Here is a 20748-nt window from a genome sequence, read left to right as displayed (position 1 = left end):
CAGATTCTCAGCTCTGCGCCTGTATGACAAGTTCTCCGGGTAACTGATTTGGTGTGTTTTATTATAAATGTATTATACAGTTTTATTTCGATCATTTATTTTAAATTTATAAGCTACTCAGAATTTTAATGTTTGAATTTTATTTGATAAAGAGTTTGTGCTTCGGTTTGGTTTATTGAATTATGATAGCAACGTTGAACGTGTTTTGAAAGCGTTTTAAAACTGGGGGATTTCAAAGAACGACGTGAGGTCTTAGAGTTAAACGTGTTTTATAAAGGGTTTTTCTGAAAAGGTATTTAATCTTTGATTTCATTTTCATTTAACTGTCCACTTACTGAGTCTATCTCACAGTTTTTCTTGTTTGTCTTAAATTGTTTCCCCCCAGGTAGTAGTTTCAGTGGAGGTCGAGCCAATCACGTCGAGGCATTTTACGTCCATTTCCCTACTCGGACCCTGTAGGCGCCATTTTATTTTTTGTAAAAATTCCTTGTAATAGAATAGTGGCTTTGATAATCACTCTAAAGTTTAAGTTGGTTTTCTTTGAAATTGTTGGATCTGAGACCCTTTTTGGTTGTGGTAGTGGTGGTTGTTGTTTTAGAAGTGCTTTTACAGGTTTTGAAATTTTTGGGTTAGTCCATTTTCAGGAGAGGTTTTGCCGAATTTTCAGTAGGATTTTCCTTCATTTTAGATCCCACAAGACCTCTCCAGGTTTAAGGGTGAAATTCGGGGGCGGTTTTGTCAAGCCAGCCAGCCCCTACCCCAGCCCCAACCCTGTCGCACCCTCTTCCCCCAGCCAGCCCCTCTCCTTTTAAGTTGGTTTTCTTTGAAATTGTTGGGTCTCAGATCATTTTTGGTTGTGGTAGTAGTGGTTGCTGTTTTAGAAATGCTTTTACAGGTTTTGAAATTTTTAGGTTAGTCCATTTTTAGTAGAGGTTCTGCCGAATTTTCAGTAGAATTTTCCTTGATTTTGGATCCCACAGGACCTCTCCGGGTTTCAAGGTGGAATCCGGGGGCGGTTCTGTCAAGCCAACTAGCCCCTACTGTAACGACCCGACCCAAATTTTCACTAGAAATTTAAATTTTTATTTAACTATGGTTTTTAAGAGGTTTCTTTTAAGGACGCTAAATTGTATTTTAAAGATTTGAGATTTATTTGGAAAATAAAAAGGGTTTGGATTTAAATTTTTTATTTATTTTTGTTTTAATTTGGGGCTTGACCCAAAGTTGACTTTTAAAATAAATGAGCTTTCGATTTTGACTTTGGGTCCGTTAGATAGGTTTCAAGTCCACGAGTTCATAGACACGTAGCACGCATCATTTCGAGCTACGGTTTGAGAGATATGGGCGTTTGAAGCGAGGGGCAATTTCGTAAAATGGACAAATTGGGTTTAAAAATCAAATTTTTTTTAGAAGTTTATCTCTCTCTCTAGAACATTCTTTCTCCTCTTTTTACTTCTCTTTCCCCAACTCTCTCTCTGCCTTCTCTTCCCTCTCTCTGCGCACGGCCAGCTCCGGTGAGAACTCACCTTCGCCGGCCAACCCATGACGGCCGAAGGCCACTGATGTGACCCCTAGCCGCCGGCCATCCTCCCTCGCGTCTCCCTTGCACCGGCGAGCTCTTCCACGCGCAGGAACAGTCGAGAAAAAACACAACTCACCGCTGGCGATCTCATTTATTCGGCGACGACGGGACACCGGACTTACTGGGTCCTTTTCCTCTCACCACAGCGAGTTCAACCATGGGCTCTGTTCATCCAGACGATGCTCCACGACGGAACAATGAGCTCGGGAAGCCAAGTCAGCCGCCGGCTTCTGCCGCCGTTTTTGGCCATTTCCGGCGAAATTTGGCCGTCGGTCAAGTTGTCAAAAATGATCCTCGAGGTATGGGCCTTCCTTCCCCCTTGTTATTGCGTGTCAATTTTGAGAATCTAAAGATTTGAAATTTTTGGGAGTTGTACTCATTTCGGGTTCACCTTGAATTGAGCATATTTAAATAATTTCTGAATTTTTTTTCGTCCAATTGAAGTGCCTAGGTTGATTGGGGTTGATTTGTAGATGGAAAACAAATTTTTTAGGATCTATCGACGCTGCCACCACTGCCTCCGCCACTTGTGGCGGCGGGTCAGCGGTCGTTTGTCTCTTTTTGCCCACATTGAACTTCTAGGAGATCCTCGAAGGTTGTTTGGTGAGTTCTGTGAAATTTCTGTATTGTTTAAGGCTAGGCAACCCCCATGTGTGGTGGCGGCCGCCTGTTTTGGACGATTAAATGACCAGTTGTGAATTCTATATATATTTAAGTTGGTTGTCTGGTCTTAACAGGTACACGGGCTCGGGAAATCTCATTCCCGATGCCGTTATGCTGCCGGATTTGAGTTGAGAATTTTTATTTAAACCTTCTTCAATGATTTCCTGTTTGAGACTAATGACTTTAGAAATTGAGACGTTGTGATTTGAGGAAAGACACATGTTTGATGAGTTGGATTGTTAAAGAGAATTTTGAAAGGAGTATTTAAAACCTGCTGTGTAAATGCACGTGTTGACCGGACGAGCCTGCTCGTACGGAGTGACCCATCCGTACGAGATTGTGGCCAGGATGTGAGCCTGCTCGTACGGAGCGACCCATCCGTATGAGATTGTGGCCAGGATGTGAGCTTGCTCGTGCGGAGCGACCCCTCCGTACGATATTGTGGCCAGGATACGAGCCTGCCCGTGCGCGGGATTGTGGCCAGGACATTGTCTACAGTACGGGTACAAGTATGATGTGAGTTTTAAGTATAAGAGTTTGAGATGATTTTCAAAAATGGATTGCGATATGGTTTTAAAACTGGGAAATTGCAAAGAACGATTGTGAGGTTTTTAGAGATGTTTATTTTAAGACTTCTAAAGGGATAAATTAATTTTAGATTTTGTTTTCTTAAACTGTCCACTCACTGAGTTATCTCACAGTTTTTCTTGTTTTGTCTTCAATTGTCCCCCAAGTAGTATCTTTGGTGGAGGTCGAGCTAATAGCGTCGAGGCAGTTACATCCATCTCCCTAGTCGGACCCTGTAGGCGCCATTTAATTTTTTGTAGAAATTCCTTGTAATATAATAGAAGCTCTGATAACTACTTTACAATTTTAAGTTGGACTTCTGTGAAATTGTTGGGTCTGAGACCCTAATCTGGTTGTGGTAGAGGTGGTTGCTGTTTAGAAGTGTTTTTTAACAGGTTTTGAAATTTCTGGTTTAGTCCATTTTCAGGAGAGGTTTTGCCGAATTTTCGGTAGGATTTTCCTTGATTTCGAATTCCCGCAGGACCTCTCTGGGTTTCAGGGTGGAATCTGGGGGCGGTCCTGTCACCTATCCCAGCCCCTCCCTGCCCGACCCACCCTATCCCCCTACCCCAGTCCCGTCGCACCCCCTCTTCCCAGCCCCAACCCTGTCTCACCCCCTCCCCCCCAGCCCCAACCATGTCTCACCCCCTTCCCCCAGCCAGCCCCTCTCCTTGCCCGACCACCCTCTCCCTCCCACCCCAGCCCCTACACAACCTTCCCCCCACCCCTCCTTGCCCCTACCCATCCTCCTACCTCTCCCTGCCCAACCCACCCTCTCCCCCAACCCAGCCCCCACCCATCCTCCCACCTCTCCCTGCCTGACCCACCCTCTCCCCCCCACCCAGCCCCTCCCGAAGCCCTCATACAGCCCCTTGCAGACCCACCCCAACCCCAACCCTGACCCAGCCCCCTCACCCCCCTTACCCAACCCCGACCCTCCCTACCCATCCCCCAAAATTTTTATAATTTTAAAAAGTTTTAATTTCTTAAGAATTTTTTTTTATTCAAAAGTTTTTAAAAATATTATTATCTTTTAAATGTGAGAAAAAAGACGAAAATATCTCTGCCATGTCAACAGATAACGGTTCATTTGACAGAAAAACTAACGGAGATACTATTTTGACACAAAATGAAAGTTAAGGTACTTTTTTGTTAGGTTTTCAAAGTTGGGGTACTAAGTTGAAAATCAGTGTATAGTTAAGGTACTAAATTGTAATTTGTTCTTTTAAAAATATTATTATCTTTTAAATGTGGAGAAAAAGATGAAAATACCTCTGCCACTTTAGCAGATAACGGTTTATTTGACAGAAAAATTAACGGAGATACTATTTTGGCACAAAATGAAAGTTTGGGTACTTTTTGTCAAGTTTTCAAAGTTGGGGTACTAAGTTGAAAATCAGTGTATAGTTGAGGTACTTACGGATAATTTGCTCTTATTTTTATATGAGGTCAAATTATCAAATTGAAGTTTTATTAATTTCCAAAAAATTCAGAATTCCCAAACTAATCTCTGAATTTTTTAGAAAATACTAAACGCGCGTCAATTTGATAATTTGATTCCATATAAAAATAGTAATAGTCAAGACTTGTTCGTAGGAAGTTTCAAGGAATTTTTTTTGTATCGAAAGCTATTTTTGGCAAATTTTCATAGTGTGTCTAGGGACCAAATTGATGTTTGGTGGCAAAAATGAGGGATAACATTGAATGAAATTACACTTTAGGGACCAAATTGATGTTTTGGTGAAAATTGAGGGACTATTTGTGATAAAAAGCCAATAATCTAATGTAGGTAGAGTCTCCAATGCATATATTTGAATTCAATATATCTAAAATATTTCTATTTAATTACTCACAATATATATCTAATATATTCAATATATACATAATGGAGAGCTAGCTTATTTTGTTTTTTGGTATAAGAGGGGCCGAAGCCCAAAAGAAAAACCTAAACAACTACAACTCTAGTACCAAGAGCATCAGCAGAAAGTAAAGAGCAGACCTCAGGAGGGGGGAAATCAAACCAATGAACACTCAAATCCCTCCCCACACTTAAGGAGGCTAAACGATCAGCACACAAATTTTGCTCACGATACACATGCCTCATCAAGCAATTAGCAAACCCACCAAAAAGCAACCTGCAGCTATTAGCAAGACTAAACAGAGGGTGAGCAAAATAGAGTTAATTACACTTACACCCCCTGAGGTTTATCGTCTTTTCACATACACTTTCTGGGGTTTCAAAAATTACACATACTGTCACGCCCCAAAACCCGGGTACATAACAGATGCTCCCATCTTGAGAATACTTGAAACTACAACAACCAATCCCCCAGTGTTATAATTCCAAGTTTTCACAAAATAGGTTAAGCCTTTTGGTTAAGTAAAATGAGTTGGATCAGAGTGCTTGAGTTTGCAGCGGAAAATTAATTCAAAAATAATTAATTCATAATTAAACCAACCCTCGGAGTTACTATTATTTAGAGTAACTTCAAAGAAACTATTTATATAGACTCGATAATTCAAAAGTAGACAACCCAAGGACTCAGTGTATATACAGGATATGACCAAGGGTATATAAAGATAGTAAAAAGTCACCAAAGACCTGCCCAAGAAAATATACTGACTAAATAGGAAAACAGGAGTTGACAAGCTCGAGACCGCACCAACACCCCCTTAATCGAGGCCGTCAAAGTCCACATGCGCAGCACCTAAGAAGGAGAAAAACAACAATGTAGAGGTGAGCATCACATACGTTCATTGCTCCTCTTTAGGGAACTCCCTACTAGGTTTGAAAAATAGTTTGAGATAATTTAAAATTAAATGCACAACACAAACGAGTTATCAAGCTTTGTAAAACTAGTAGCATGCTCATACAGTTTTCAAAATACAGTTTTCCAGGCCCAAGTTCAGAATCATACCTGTTGACCAGCCGTTAGGGCTAACTACCCTCTCACAAAAACATAACAAAGTCCTGCAGTCATTTGATCGGGACAGGGTAGCGAAAGTGGCCATTTCATGGTTATACCGCCTAGACTGGCCTCCCAAGAAGGATAATCGACCAGTCCGTCCGTACAACCCCTCATGAGGTTTTGGGGATCGAAACCCAGGGTCTACCGTAAGGGACCTTTCACTCTCAAGTCAAACACAATAACAATCTCACGAGAATATGCATAACAATCATCATTCCCATCATCATAAAACCAAGCAGATATGCTAATCAAAAACATGCATCTTTATCACACAGTATTTATTATATAGTACATGCAGGAAATCCACTAATCAGAGTGTGTTGTCCCCCTACTTAGCGTCCAAAGCTTTTGCCTGTTCTCAAGTACAAATCACAATTTGCCACGTCGCAACGATCTCTTTTAGGTAACTGGAGTTCCTAGTTTGACAACAATTGGTATTAAAAATGGTCTTCACGTAAATCGATGACCTTGTCTGTTACGACCAGGTATAATTCAGAGGTTTGGCACTAGCGTAACTGCTAGGCTTCTCTAAATTCTTAATCCGACATGACCTTGCACCCCGAGGCAAACAGTCATGTCAGACCGTGTGGTTTCTATATCTATTTTAATTTATTGTCGAGGAGATTGATCAGATATGAACCTATAACGTGACCAGGTCAGTGCATGGGGAAACTGAGGGAGCTCTGGCTCAGTACCCAACGCCTGTATGTTCATGGACTGACCTTAGTCATCACGTTATTTGGTTACCACTGATATGACCTCAATATTTATTAAGTTCATTTGATAACAACAGTTTAAACGGCGTTTCTTCTATAACCACAACTTAAATAACAGCAGATTAAATAAGCTAGGTTAAGGGTATACCTGTTGAAGACTTCCCACGGGCAGAGTCTCGGTACTACTAGACTTGCTAAGTAACAAGATTAAAAAAGCCTAATTAACAAGAGATTAATTTTACAAAATTTTAGCAGAAGTTCGACAGGGATCAAGAAATTACCTATGGAGCTCAGAAATGATTTTTTTAAAACTTCACCAAAACATAGCCTTCACACTACTAGAATTGAAGAGCTCATCGCCACGATCGCGTAGGCGAAATTGGATCGTCGATCGGAGCTCTAGAACTCAAGATAAACTCAAAACAAGATTGAAGAAGAGAGAGAAAGAAGGAGAGAGGAGAGAAAAGCTCTCTCTTGGGAAGCGTGCGATTGAATTGTGAGGGATCAGCTGGGGGGTTAAGCCACTATTTATAGGAAAAGAGAGTGAGTCAACTCGGTTGACTCATCCGAATTGACCGGGTTGACTCAAGTCAACCGTCACAACTTGGACCAATGAGAAAGTGACACGTGGCGTGTGCACTGACACTTGGCTGCACATGCAGCCATCAGATCTTGTTGCCATGCAGCGATGGACGCTCCAGATTGTGCCATGTGGCGCGATCTGGTGATTTCCTATTTTATTTTCTTTTTCCTATATTCCCCAACTTCAAAAATTAATTAAAAATAGTTCGGGACTCAGAAAAATATCCTGAGAAATACTACGGACTCGTATCGACTAGTACTAATTAACTATGAGGTCAAATTACCAATTTGCCCTTAGAAAAATTTCAGAAATTGCAAGTTCCACAAACTAAGATAAAATGCTTTAAAGAAAAAGAAAATTTGGGAAATTCATAAAATAATCTCCCAAACTCGGAATAATACGAGACTTGCTCCGTTGGGTTCGTGAGTAAAAGTACCACCTTTTAAAGGTCTAACTTGGGTCAAAACCCTAGTCAAAGTTGGTGAAACAATTAAAGCTCAAGATGAAAAAATTAGATTTTCTAACAAATAAATTCTATAAAAAAATTTAAGAAAATAAGGAAAAATCCCAAAATAAATTTGGAAATTTCCAAGTTTCACACATACATCCCATGAGGTTTTAAAACTATTGCATATAACCCCTTACAAGAGAAAAAAAAAAATTAACAAAAAAAAAATTTTTTTATTGAGGTTGGACCTTACACCTTGAGTAATCTTATTAGACCATTTAACTCCTTAGCATGCTTTTTTACATAATCTCTCATCATTTTTCATCTTACTATAGGAGATTATATGCAACAGTTTTGAAAGCTGAAGATAGCTTTCAGAAGCCTGATGCTTAAACTAAAATTGCACGATGAACTCATCAGATGAACTACTACAGGAAAGAAGAAAAATTCTACCGAAGACCCTAGAGACCGTTACAAGATAGCTCGACCGGGAAGTAGCATATCTTTCAAGAAAAAAATTCGGATGTATGTGTAATTGTTGAAACTCCAGGAAGTGTATATGAAAAGACGATAAAGCTCTGGAGAGCTTATTACTCACCAAAATCATGATTGACATAGATTAATTAATATTCTTATATATATATATATATATATGCGCATACATCAAATTAGATAACAGAGCTTCAATACTCAATCAATATCTAGAGCTCAATACATTAAAGATATATGTATGTTTTAATTGTATAATTATGAAGCAACTGACAGAACTTGCACACATTGCAAAAACATGATTATCGAAACTAAAATTGATTGGAAATCGAAGTCAAAGGCAGTATGTAGGTATTGTAAATTCCACCAAAATTTTCTAAGGCCTAAATCAAGATAATACACTGTTTGGCAGTTAAGAAAATGATCAAGACAAAATCATAATCTTAAATCTAGAATTTCACTTATTTCTTTATCTAATTCAACATAAATTGTTATTATTCTACCTCAAGTGCAAGGTTGTCAAGTTTTAGTATGGAAGTGGAAGTAGGGGTTATCGTACCCAAGAGATTTGATTGAGATTTCAACCACAAGTTAGATTGATTTTAGGGTTATAAAACTAACAAACAACCTACTATGTACTATGTAAAGTCAAGACTAAACATAATGGTATGTGCAAATGTGTAGTGTTGAGTTGTTTGGTTGATAGATGATACGTAATACTAGAATTTGAAACTAACAAATGGAAATGCAAGCAAATTCAAGTACAAATTAAATTGAATGATAATGAAGGATTTGGGGTTATTATGGGTTCACACTAACCCTCTCATGTAACAAACAATGCAATTAGTGATTATGTCAAATTAGATAGATTAGATTCCCTCCTAACCCCCGACCAAGGTAAATTAGGGCACATTCTCTTTCATGTTATCAACTATCCCAACCAAGATGATAGGTAACTACCTAAGATTAATGCCATAGAAAGCCCTAGGTGCATAAAGTTCTAAGGATGATGAATCCAAGCAATTAAAACAATCCAATCAAGGTGCTTTTAAATTACCATGCTCTTATGCAACAAGCTTTAGAAACTAATTGTTAGCAATCTCCAATTTCTACATGACAACATTTCTCATATGCACAAGTGGTAAATTCACACATACAAGTCATGATTTTTAAACTAGCATAAGAGCATATATATTCAAAAGGGCATTTATATCACAAATCACAAAGTCATTACATGGTTGGTTAGAGTTACATCCTGTTGATGCCCAAAAATGGTAGAGCAGTCAACGTCGAGTCGAACCACGTAGGCCCGTTGACCCACCACTGAGCGGATGACACGTCGAAGTGGGGCAGGAACGGGTAGCTAGGTCCGACTGGTGAGTAATGAGAGAGTATGATATCCAGAGCACCCTGCACAGGTACACAAAAGTGAGCGGGAAGGGCACCGGTGTGGTGCCGGCCAAAGCTCCTCCGACGCTCAAGTCAGTGTTCAGAGAGATCTGAGAGTAGAGTGAGTGAATAGTATAATAGTGATTTCAGTTGTCCTTTTGTGACAAGAAGGTACCTCTTTTATAGTACCTTTGGAAGAGTGTCAACCAATCCGGTGACGACACGTGTCCTTTGTGGTGACTTGCACTGTAGGAGCGCCACGTGGCACCGGTCTCGAGGATCCGAGTTAGTTGACACGGGCCGGGGGCCCGGGAGGCTTGAGCTTGGGAGGCCGGAGCCTAAGAGGCCGGGGCCCAGGGGGCCGGAGCCCATGAGGCCGGAGCCTAGTGGATCATGGGCTAGGAGCCCAGGAAGGGCTTAGTCTTTTGGGTCTAGGCCCAAACAGCATGGTGTTGGGCCTTGTGTGACTTGTCGTTATGCCGAGATGATTAGTCATACGAACAGAAGTCCCCCAAGTTTCCGAGCAAAAGATACTTCTTGGTTGGGAACTTTGTACACAAAAGAGTCCGAGCAGAACGACAAGTAACCACACACTTGTTCCTGCTTAAGCTACTGTTTAGAAGTCCCCCAAGTTCCTTAGCAAGAAAAGCTGTACTGCAGGAAAGCTTGGGGGTTCAGATGACACTTTATTTCTTTTTTCTTCTTCTTCTTTTTTTTTTTTTTTTTTTTTTTTTTGAATTTCTGATCACCCTGTATTCCGAGCAGTAGACACTTTATGTAATCCCAGTAAACCTCGTCCGACTGTAATGGTGGGATGTTGCCGTCTGTAAAGAGGATGGTAGAATTACAGTGTATAGCTCAGATATAAAAGACCCACCCCCAAATCTCACATTGGGTACTGTAGATTTATTTGGGAGAGAGAGAGAGTTGATATTAAAAACCAATCAAAGAGCAGCTGGGTTTTCGAAATAGGAAAAAAGGAAGAGCTGCTCGGGTAGGATTTGTGAGGGGAGGGCTCGGGCCGGAAAAAGTAGGGGGTGGCTGGGGCCTGCTCGGGTCGTGAAGGAGGAGGGCTCGGGTCGGAAGGAAGAGGCGAGCTCGGGTCGGGTTCTGCGCGGGCGGAAGAGAAGAGGCAGCTCGGGCAGCTCGGGCGAGTGTGGGACTCGGGTGGGCTGGAGCGTTGCTCGGGTCGGAAGTGGCTGAGGCGCTCGTTGCTCGGGTCGGAGGGAAGAGCTCGGGCCGGAAGGAGGTGGGCGGGCCGGATCTCACTCGGGGCGGAGGCTCGCATCAGAGGTGCTGGGATTGTCGCCGTTGCAGGGGGCGGCTGAGTGGCTGATCGCGGCTGCTCGGAGTGCTGCAAGGCGCGGGTTGGGTGGAAGCCGCGGGCTGGGCTCGGGTCTGCAGTGGAGCGGGCGAGCGGAAGAAGAGCAGGGGGCTCGGGTCGGAGTTGCGGTGGGCTCGGGCCGGAGAGTTTGTGTGCGGAGGCTGCGGGTTCGTCTGGGCTGCATCCGAGCTTGGAAGAAGAGCACCACTGCTGCGCGTGGGTCAGAAGCACCGACGTGGAAGAAGAGGGAGCTGCTGCTGCTCAGCGGGGGGGGGGTGCTGCTGCTCAGCGCGGGTCGGAGCTGTGGTCTGCGCTGCTCGTCGAGCTCGGATCGGAGAGAGAGGGTCGGCTCGGGCTGTTGCTTGCAGCAGTGGGCTGCTCGTGTTGGGTCAATTGCCACACTTTGAGGTAATTCAAATAAGAATTTTTCTACCCACTTGATATATTGATTTTGCCTGTGAAAATTGAGAAAATTGAGATTTGTGAGAAATATTGGTTGTCCAGCCTGAGGCGGACCTTGGAATTCTGTTTGTCAATTTTGTGGATAATGTGAGTAGGGGCAGGTGGAGGTGCAAGTGGGTCGGAGCCTTGCCGAGCACTGGGTAGGCCACACGCCTTCATTCTTGGACTTTGTAATTTATTGGGTGTTGTTGTGTTTTTGGCCAGGTACATAGGAAATAAGATGAGTGGGTCGGAACCCGTCTGAGCTGTTGAAGCCGCGGAAGACTGGTAAGGCATGGGTTGTCATGGCTCTTCCCCTTGAATTGATTTTTTGAATATTTGCTTTGATAAATGGTTGGTGGCTGAGCATGTGAAAAGTGATAGGGTGAATGTTGTAAATTTGGGGGTGGAAGAGCACATATGAGGGGTGGGAAACCAGTAGCGATCTTGATATGTCCATGGTGTTGTCTTGGTATTCCGAGTACTTCCCATCTTGATTTTTGTTGTTTTTTTTTTTGGATGGGCAGGTGTGGTGGGGTCGGACATTCCATGGTTTCCTCAGACGATTCGTCAAGGGAGGGCAATTCCATGGATGATGGAGGGTCCGATCAGGCGTCTACAAGTGATGGGACACCGACGAGGCCAAGTGTGCCCCGACCCCGGATGGGGTGTGGAAACATGGGGGTGGGCAAGTGGTCGGGCAGAACAATGCATTGCAGGCCGAGCTACTGCAGGCCAGGAAGGAGGCGGACCAGGCTAGGCAAGAGTTGGAGCAGTGCGGGCAGGAGCTGAGCCAAGCCAAGCAGGAGTCGGACAACGAGTAGAACATCGGCTATGCAATGAGCTTTGACGATTGCAAATTAGAGTTCGAGGAGATGTGCCCTGATTTTGACTGGGACCGTTTGAGTGGTCTGCTACTGGCAGTAATGATGGGCATGCCCACGTCCCGGATGGAGGTACCCTTGAGGTAAAGCCCGAGGATGGAGCATCCACAGGTGGAGAGCATGACATGGGAGATAATCCCAAATAAATGTTTGAAGCAAACATAGCCCGGGGGCAGGGGTGGGCGGACCATCGCCCTATTTTTTATTTGAGTTATATGGTCGGGTCGGATGTCGCCCGTACCAAATTGCAAACTCTTTTGAGTATTAAGTTTGTACTTGAGTATGTGGATGATGTTGAGGGTGTCCGACCTGTTATTGGGTAGGATGCCCTTCCTTGTAATACATGGTATTGTGGAATTTTTCTTGAATGCATGGTACTTAGTTTCCCTTGAATGCATGTATGACTGATTTTCCCTTGAATGCATGGTACTTGATATGGGTAGGGTCGGATGTCCGATGGCCCGGGTGCCCGTACACACAATTAACGATTTGAATGAAAAGATGTCCGTGGTAGGACTTTCATTGATTAAAGCGATAAGGTAGTGCGCGGGGCGGAAGCTCGGACGGAGCTGGTGTCGGCGGCGCGGAAGCCTGGGTGGGTGTACGGGGCGGAAGCCTGAGTGGGTGCGCAGCGCGGAAGCCTGGGCTCGGGCCGGGGCTGGCGGTGCACGGGGTGAAAGCTCGGAGGGAGCTGGTGTCAGCAGCGCGGAAGCCTGGGTGGGTGCGCGGCGCGGAAGCCTGGGTGGTGAGCAGGGCGGAAGCTTGGGCTCGAGCCGGGGCTGGCGATGCGCGGGGCGGAAGCTCGGAGGGAGCTGTTGTCGGTGGCACGGAAGCCTGGGTGGGCGCGGCGCGAAAGCCTGAGTGGGTGCACGGCGCGAAAGCTCGGAGGGAGCTGGTGTCGGCGACGCGGAAGCCTGGGTGGGCGCGCGGCGCGGAAGCTTGGGTAGTGCGCGGGGCGGAAGCTCGGAAGCTAGGAAGCTCGGAGCGCGGGGCGGAAGCTCGAAGGGAGCTTGGAAGCTCGGAAGCTCGGAAGCTCGGAAGCTAGGAAGCTCGGAAGCTCGGGAGCTCGGAAGCTCGGAAGCTCGGAAGCTAGGAAGCTCGGAAGCTCGGAAGCTCAGAAGCTCGGAAGCTCGGGAGCTCGGAAGCTCGGGAGCTCGGAAGCTCGGAAGCTCGGAAGCTAAGAAGCTCGGAAGCTCGGATGCTCGGAAGCTAGGAAGCTCGGAAGCTCGGGAGCTCGGAAGCTCGGAAGCTCGGGGCGGAAGCTCGAAGGGAGCTTGGAAGCTCGGAAGCTCGGAAGCTCGGAAGCTAGGAAGCTCGGAAGCTCGGGAGCTCGGAAGCTCGGAAGCTCGGAAGCTAGGAAGCTCGGAAGCTCAGAAGCTCGGAAGCTCGGGAGCTCGGAAGCTCGGGAGCTCGGAAGCTCGGGAGCTCGGAAGCTCGGAAGCTCGGAAGCTAAGAAGCTCGGAAGCTCGGATGCTCGGAAGCTAGGAAGCTCGGAAGCTCGGGAGCTCGGAAGCTCGGAGGCTCGGAAGCTAGGAAGCTCGGAAGCTCGGAAGCTATGAAGCTCGGAAGCTCGGAAGCTCGGAAGCTCGGAAGCTCGGAAGCTAGGAAGCTCGGAAGCTCGGAAGCTCGGAAGCTAGGAAGCTCGGAAGCTCGGGAGCTCGGAAGCTAGGAAGCTCGGAAGCTAGGAAGCTCGGAAGCTCGGAAGCTCGGAAGCTTGGAAGCTAGGAAGCTCGGAAGCTCGGAAGCTCGGAAGCTAGGAAGCTCGGAAGCTCGGGAGCTCGGAAGCTAGGAAGCTCGGAAGCCCGGGAGCTCGGAAGCTCGGAAGGTTTTTGCACCTCAACTGAGGGTAGAGAATTCAATGGGGAAAAGTTGTAACGTTCCCACAGACGGCGCCAAACTGTTGATGCCCAAAAATGGTAGAGCAGTCAACGTCGAGTCGAACCACGTAGGCCCGTTGACCCACCACTGAGCGGATGACACGTCGAAGTGGGGCAGGAACGGGTAGCTAGGTCCGACTGGTGAGTAATGAGAGAGTATGATATCCAGAGCACCCTGCACAGGTACACAAAAGTGAGCGGGAAGGGCACCGGTGTGGTGCCGGCCAAAGCTCCTCCGACGCTCAAGTCAGTGTTCAGAGAGATCTGAGAGCAGAGTGAGTGAATAGTATAATAGTGATTTCAGTTGTCCTTTGTGACAAGAAGGTACCTCTTTTATAGTACCTTTGGAAGAGTGTCAACCAATCCGGTGACGACACGTGTCCTTTGTGGTGACTTGCACTGTAGGAGCGCCACGTGGCACCGGTCTCGAGGATCCGAGTTAGTTGACACGGGCCGGGGGCCCGGGAGGCTTGAGCTTGGGAGGCCGGAGCCTAAGAGGCCGGGGCCCAGGGGGCCGAAGCCCATGAGGCCGGAGCCTAGTGGATCATGGGCTAGGAGCCCAGGAAGGGCTTAGTCTTTTGGGTCTAGGCCCAAACAGCATGGTGTTGGGCCTTGTGTGACTTGTCGTTATGCCGAGATGATTAGTCATACGAACACATCCCTAGCCCCAAATTAAGAAACTACTCACTAGCCATAGAAGTTACAAACAACATCACAAATTGAAACATAAATGAAAATAAGAAGGAAAAGAGAAAACTCTATATGTTGAAGCCAAGCTCCTAAGGGGTGTCACTCCTCCAAGGATGCCCAAATTAGCTTCTTGCCCCAAGTGCTTCCAAGCTCCTCTTGCAATAATGGTGGTGAATATGGTAGATGAGTGTGTGTTTGGCTTTTTGGAGAGGAAGAGTTGATGGAGGGAAGATGGAGAAAATAAATGATGAAGAGAGATGAGAAAAAACTAGGGTTTTGGAAGATGGAAGATGAGATGTGTGTTTTTGAGATGAGATGATGAAATGAATGATGAAATGAGTGAAATTAGAGAGGATGAATGGGGGAGCTCGAAAATGAGAGAGTGTTTTATGGTTTGGGTGATTTGTTATACCTAGAATATGTGGCTAGGATTCAAAGGAATGAAGGGATAAGGTTTGGTTAATTCAAAAATGAGAATATTTCATCTTATCCCTCAATGGATGATCCTTAAAGGATGTTGAGATAGGTAAATGTTCTCTTTGCCTCATTTAGAGCCTTCACATTGTGGTTTCTAAATTTTTCTTAGAATGGGCAAACAAAGGGGAAGGAAAGAGAGCATGTGATAGGCAATTACCCAAAATGGAAAGATGCCTTGGGACCACTTTATCCTTTTGCTGACAGGATTTCTGAGCTGGCTTTGGAGAGCAATTTGGAGGGCTTAACCAACTCAGAAATTTACTTTTTATATATCAATCGGAAGCCCTGGATGTCTTCTTTCCAATCATATATTACATGGCTCAATCCAAGCTCGAACCAAAAAGTTATGCCCTACACAATGCAGCTGACTCAGTTCTCCTCGGGTGCAGTTTTGGGCTGACTTTGAAATTCAAAATGAACACCTTATAAGTCTTCAAATGTCACAAAATTTAACCTGGAATAACTTCAAGGTATTAGCTTCTATTGCCAATTGGATTCATGTTAAAATATATTAAGGAGAATAAATGGTGAAATTTCTCATTTTATTGCTCGGAATCTAAAAACACAAAACTAAATGAAATTTAAAGTTTTTAATCAAATAAACTCACAAAAACTAAGTAAGAGGAATATAAAAGGATGTGAATTTATGAACATATCATAAATCACAAGAATACTTCTCATGACGTAGAGCCACAAGCACCATGATCTCGATCTTGCGAGCTCAAATCTAGAATTATGATTGTTTTTTGAGAAATAATAATTAAGGAGAGAACCAAAAATTGATTCTTTTCTTTTCCTACGGTTTCTCGGCAACGAAATGGAGCTCAATTTGCTTCAGGAAGCTCATGGAAACACTCTACCAGGTGCGACAGAGATCGTCGTCATCGTCTATAAATAAATACTAGGATAAACATTACCTGAGGAGAATGATGCAAGTATGCCACTTGCTATCCCCTCCCCCCCCCTCCTTCTCCCTTTCTCTCTTTCTCTCTTTCTCACTCCTGTGTGATACCACATATCCTCTAATACGGGGATAGGTAAGTTATTCTCTTACCTGAGCGAAGCTACTCTAACAAGATTGCTCGTCTTATCCTGCAGCCATTTCAGAAGAAGAGCTTGCAAGTATGTGAAATGTGGTTGAAATGTGTTCCCATTATATTGTTTCAGTCAAAGAACTGAAAAGGATCACCCAAAAAAAGAAGAAGTAAAAAATAAAAACAAAAAATAAAACAAATATAAGTCAGCATATTGAATTTGGTAAATGAGAATCAGTATAAATAAGGGCTTCTACGAACTACTCAATGACAAATAAGATGATTAATTTTTGGGGATGTGTCATTTTGGCTTCACTTTGGAACGTTATCAAATGATTGCACTTTGGAAAGTTATCAAAATGTTTGCAGAAATTAAAATTCCAAATTATTGGAGAGGTCAAAAAAAAAAAAAAAAGAATCAACAGACATCACAAAATGTATGCCCACATCACCACAATTACTATTTTCACCAGATATTTCAAGGATTATTTATGATAAGCCCTAAAATTTAATTCGCTTTTGTTATAGAGGGCTGCTATTTGCACACCCCAAAATTTCTTTTTGCACACCCCAAAATTTCTTTTTGCACACCCCAAAATTTTAATTTGTGAAATGACAAAAAACACCTAAAACAAATTACCCAAAACCCCATCCCACTCTATCTCACCTTCACTCTCTCTGCCATCTTTCCCCGTCACAGCCCCGACCACCCCAGCCCCGCCCAAGCCCACCCTAGCCCCGCCCCAGCCCAGCCCAGCCCAGCCCCGACCACCCCAGCCCCGCCCCTTCTCACCCCAACCCAGCCCCGACCACCCCAGCCCCGCCCCAGTCCACCCCAACCCAGCCCCGACCACCCTAGCCCCGCCCCTTCTGCTTACAGCACCACCGCGCGCAGCGCCTTCCAGCCACCGTCGAAGCTCTCTCTCCCTGCGTGCTCACCCGGCGTGCCCTTCTCTCTCTCTCTCTCTCTCTCCGAGTAGCTGGTTCGGCGAGTACTTGCCCAACGGGTCCTTGATGTTCGGTGGGTACCTGCCGAACAACACTCACATCGTTCGGCGGATGACTGCTGAACGAGTGTGACATTTTCGGCGGACCAGTGTCGAGCGGATGCGCAGCTGCGCGCGGGAGGAGAGAGAGAGGAGGTGGTGTTGCGGGGGAGGAGAGAGAAAGAGGAGGGTGGTGCGGGGAGGGTGCGGGAGGGAAGGAGGTGGTCGGGTGAGGGGCTGGGGTGGGCTGTGACGGGGTTGGGGTGGGTGGGTCAGGGCTGGGGTGGGCTGTGACGGGGCTGGGGTGGTTGGGGCTGGGTTGGGGTGGGCTGGGGAAGAGAGAGAGGGAGGGGGAGGGGTGGTCCGGTGAGAAGGGAAGGGGTGTGTTTTTTTTTTTTTTTTTTCTGAATTGATGGGGTGTGTTGGATAAAATGGGGATATTATGATAATTGGGAGGGGTGTGTGTATGAGAAAATTTAATTATGGGAAGGGTGTGAGGGTGTGAAATGGGAAAAAATAGGAAAATGGTGTGTAAAAAGAAATTTTGGGGTGTGCAAATAGCAGCACTCTTGTTATACTTTATAAGTCCATACTTTTTTTCCAATTTATTTTTAAACCACAAAATGTATGCTCCAACAACTTCTACTTACTTTCCACTGGTCAAGTCAAATAAAAGAACACATGATTTTTAACAGATTTTTCCAAAAAGAAGCAATTTTCTGTGGAAAGCATTTTACTCTGAAAGAAACAGAGCCAGAGCCAAACCATTAATAGGACATTACATCTTCTCCATAATTAACATATTTGGAGGCATTCCTTGGCCAAAAAAAAAAAAAACATATTTGGACGCACCTTCCCAGTATATGGATTGGCTTACATCAATAATTTATAACCCATTCATGCATTAATAATTTTCAAGTAAAGATGTGCTTACTTTAAAAAAAGTAAGAATAGTGTATTTGAACCTACAATTTAATGTTCAGAACTATTTATATTTTAGACATCATTCAAAGATATATACACATCTATTGTAAATCATGACTTTTAATTTTCGCAGTGCAGTTAATATTTATTATTTCGTTCAGACTTGACTTGAATGGAAATTACCTTTTTATGTTCTTTATGTGTACTCTGACTACACTTTGGTTCTTTCCTAGAAACTGTTGTGATCTTTTTTTTTTTGGGTGTGTGTGGCCAATTTTCAAGCAGCTGTATCTAATTGCAGGTTTTACTGGAATAGATGATCCATATGAACGACCGTTGAACTGTGAGGTATGTAATTGATGGAAGTATAGAAACTAGTACCGGCCATTAACTTTTACAAGTCTATGTATATGTTGGACTACAAGATGCCTTGGAGCACGTACGCACATGCTAAAGTCTAAACCAATACCATCTGCAATTATAGGATAGGCAGATAAATATTAGAAAGCATATATGGTAGTTAAATTTGTTTCATTAGGAAATAAAAGGATATATTGATCGAATATATTGAACCAAAGGAAAAGGTTCCAAGGGGGCCGACCCACACGAAACCAACCAAGCCCTTAAGGGACCAAAACAACTCGATCACTCTCAGAACACCAATAAGGAAAAGCACAAATTAAGCCAACCAACAGAAGAAAACACAACGCTAAAGACAGCCAGCACAGGCTGAATGCATTAAAATTGTGCCATATATTAATTTGACCTCATGATATATATAATGGATGTGCGACCCGGTAGGTGTGACCCTGTATTTAATTTCTAATTAAGAAATATTAGTATATATCCAACTCAAAAATGGATTGAAAATGAATCATCTTTAGGATATCATGTAAAAGCAATACAATTAAGTTCCTATAGAAAATTGGACATAAAGTTAAAAAAAGAAAAAGAAAACAAAAAATGTATAGGGCCTAATTAAGGATAGGTACAAAATGTTTGATTTTTTATACAAAGAAACAACCTCTCGTATGCGAATGCCATCTTCCTTGCTGTAAACATGGATTTTGCGTATTTCCGGCATGCCTTTCCTCTTTGGGCCACCCTCTTTGACCCTTCTGCCACAACCAACTCCATCGCCTCCATCAACGACTCCACGTTCGGAGAAAACATAAACCCGAATTCATCATCCACCACAATACTCCCTTTTATGCTCGGAAACCTCGACGCCATCACCGGCTTCGCACTCATCATTGCCTCCATGAGAGTCAGATCAAGACCTTGTGGTCTAAGTGTTGGGTTCACAAAAATATCAATGGCGTTGTAAAAGGCATGCAACTTAGATGGACTCATTGACCCAAGAACCAGGACACGTGGCCCCAAGTCCTTGTACCTTTGCTCCCATGGTCCTGACCCAGCCACAATCAAATACACATCTGGGTGCTTGGCTATGAGCTTGGAGATTGCTTCATAAAGTAGAGGATGCCCTTTGTCTTTCACTAACCTTCCTGCCACTCCAAACACTAAGCTGGCATTTTTTGGAATTCCAATTCTACCCCTAAACTCTAGGCCTAGTCTCCCATCCTCACCAAAGTCATCCTCATTGACACCATTGAGTATGACATGGACTCTTTTATTGGGTATTTGGTACACATCCCTTAGCATCTCACCACAACTATCACTTATAGCAACATGATGGGCATAGCTATGGAAGAACCTTATCTCAGTCAGTACCTTTGGAACCACACCTTGTATGCTTTTGTTGAAAGCTGGGGATATGGGCTCGTTCGGCTTACGAGTCAAGTCTTGGAAGATGTCCGAGTGTAAACTCTCAAGGGCTATGCCATGCCATGACACTGCCAGATTGGGGAGAGTGCGAGCTAACCAATGAGGAAGCGCCACGCTTTCTGAGTGAACCACATCGAATGGTTCATGTTGGTTTTCTTCAACAAATTGTTCCCATGCTTTGTTGTACCTCCATCGCCCTGGTTCACCCTCGTGGAAATGGAGGTAAGGCGATGATGAGGTTCGGCTACTTCCATCACCATCAACTGGAGATGTGAATATATGGACTTGGTGGCCAAGAAGAGAGAGAGCTGTGTGTAGGGTGTGGGCGTGGCGTTCCATGCCACCGGGGACGGTGCCAATCGGCCATTTCCGGGAGAAGACTGCGATCTTGAGAGCAACGGGGCGCGGTTGGTCTTCCGGGAAAGGAAGGCGGTTCCAGGAAAACTGAGCTGTACGAAGATCGCCGGACCAGGGCTTGGTGTTGGAGGTGGCGAAGGTGGTGCAGAGAGAAGTGGTGGTGGGTGTGTGGAGGAGAAACAGAGCAGGGATGGTGAAGAGGACAATGAAGAAGAGGGTGGTGCAAAGATTTGATTGGGAAGAGGAAATGAGTTTCTTGGGTTTGATGTTAGAGGCCATGTTGTGCTAGCTGTTGGTAATTGAAGGGGGTTGTGGAATGAATTAATGAGAAAATTTAGATGGGTGTTTGTTTGGTTCTACTGTACGTTTTGAATTTTATAATTAACTTGTATATAAAATGTGGGAGGTGTATGGGAAAGTGTGGGGAGGTGCCCACCCACTGAAGCAAGTGGGTCTGGACATACGTTGGGAATTTCTTTTAGTGCGTTTCTCACGCCTCTTTCAAGACAAAAGAATATTCATGTGTCATGTAATATTGTTTAGTGACTTTTTTTAAGGCT

General features: G+C 44.4%; 1 protein-coding gene across 1 annotated transcript; it reads right to left on the bottom strand.

Moving 5' to 3' along the window:
* Positions 1–19021: 19021 nt before the first annotated feature.
* On the bottom strand, positions 19022–20493 carry LOC147292653 (UDP-Glycosyltransferase superfamily protein). Its single transcript, XM_086234075.1, has one exon. The coding sequence runs from the start codon at positions 20465–20467 to the stop codon at positions 19022–19024; it is 1446 nt and encodes a 481-aa protein (XP_086090201.1). The 5' UTR covers positions 20468–20493.
* Between the last annotated feature and the right edge of the window lie 255 nt (positions 20494–20748).

Source organism: Dryas octopetala, chromosome 2 (assembly GCF_963921425.1).
Source record: "Dryas octopetala chromosome 2, drDryOcto1.1, whole genome shotgun sequence".
Taxonomy (NCBI): Eukaryota; Viridiplantae; Streptophyta; class Magnoliopsida; order Rosales; family Rosaceae; genus Dryas; species Dryas octopetala.
The sequence above is the reverse complement of the archived record's forward strand: the minus strand, read 5'-3'. Positions and strand labels throughout refer to the sequence as shown.

Excerpts from the sequence above, each read along its gene's own strand:
- LOC147292653 (XM_086234075.1), bottom strand. The coding sequence starts at position 20,467 with ATGGCCTCTAACATCAAACCCAAGAAACTCATTTCCTCTTCCCAATCA.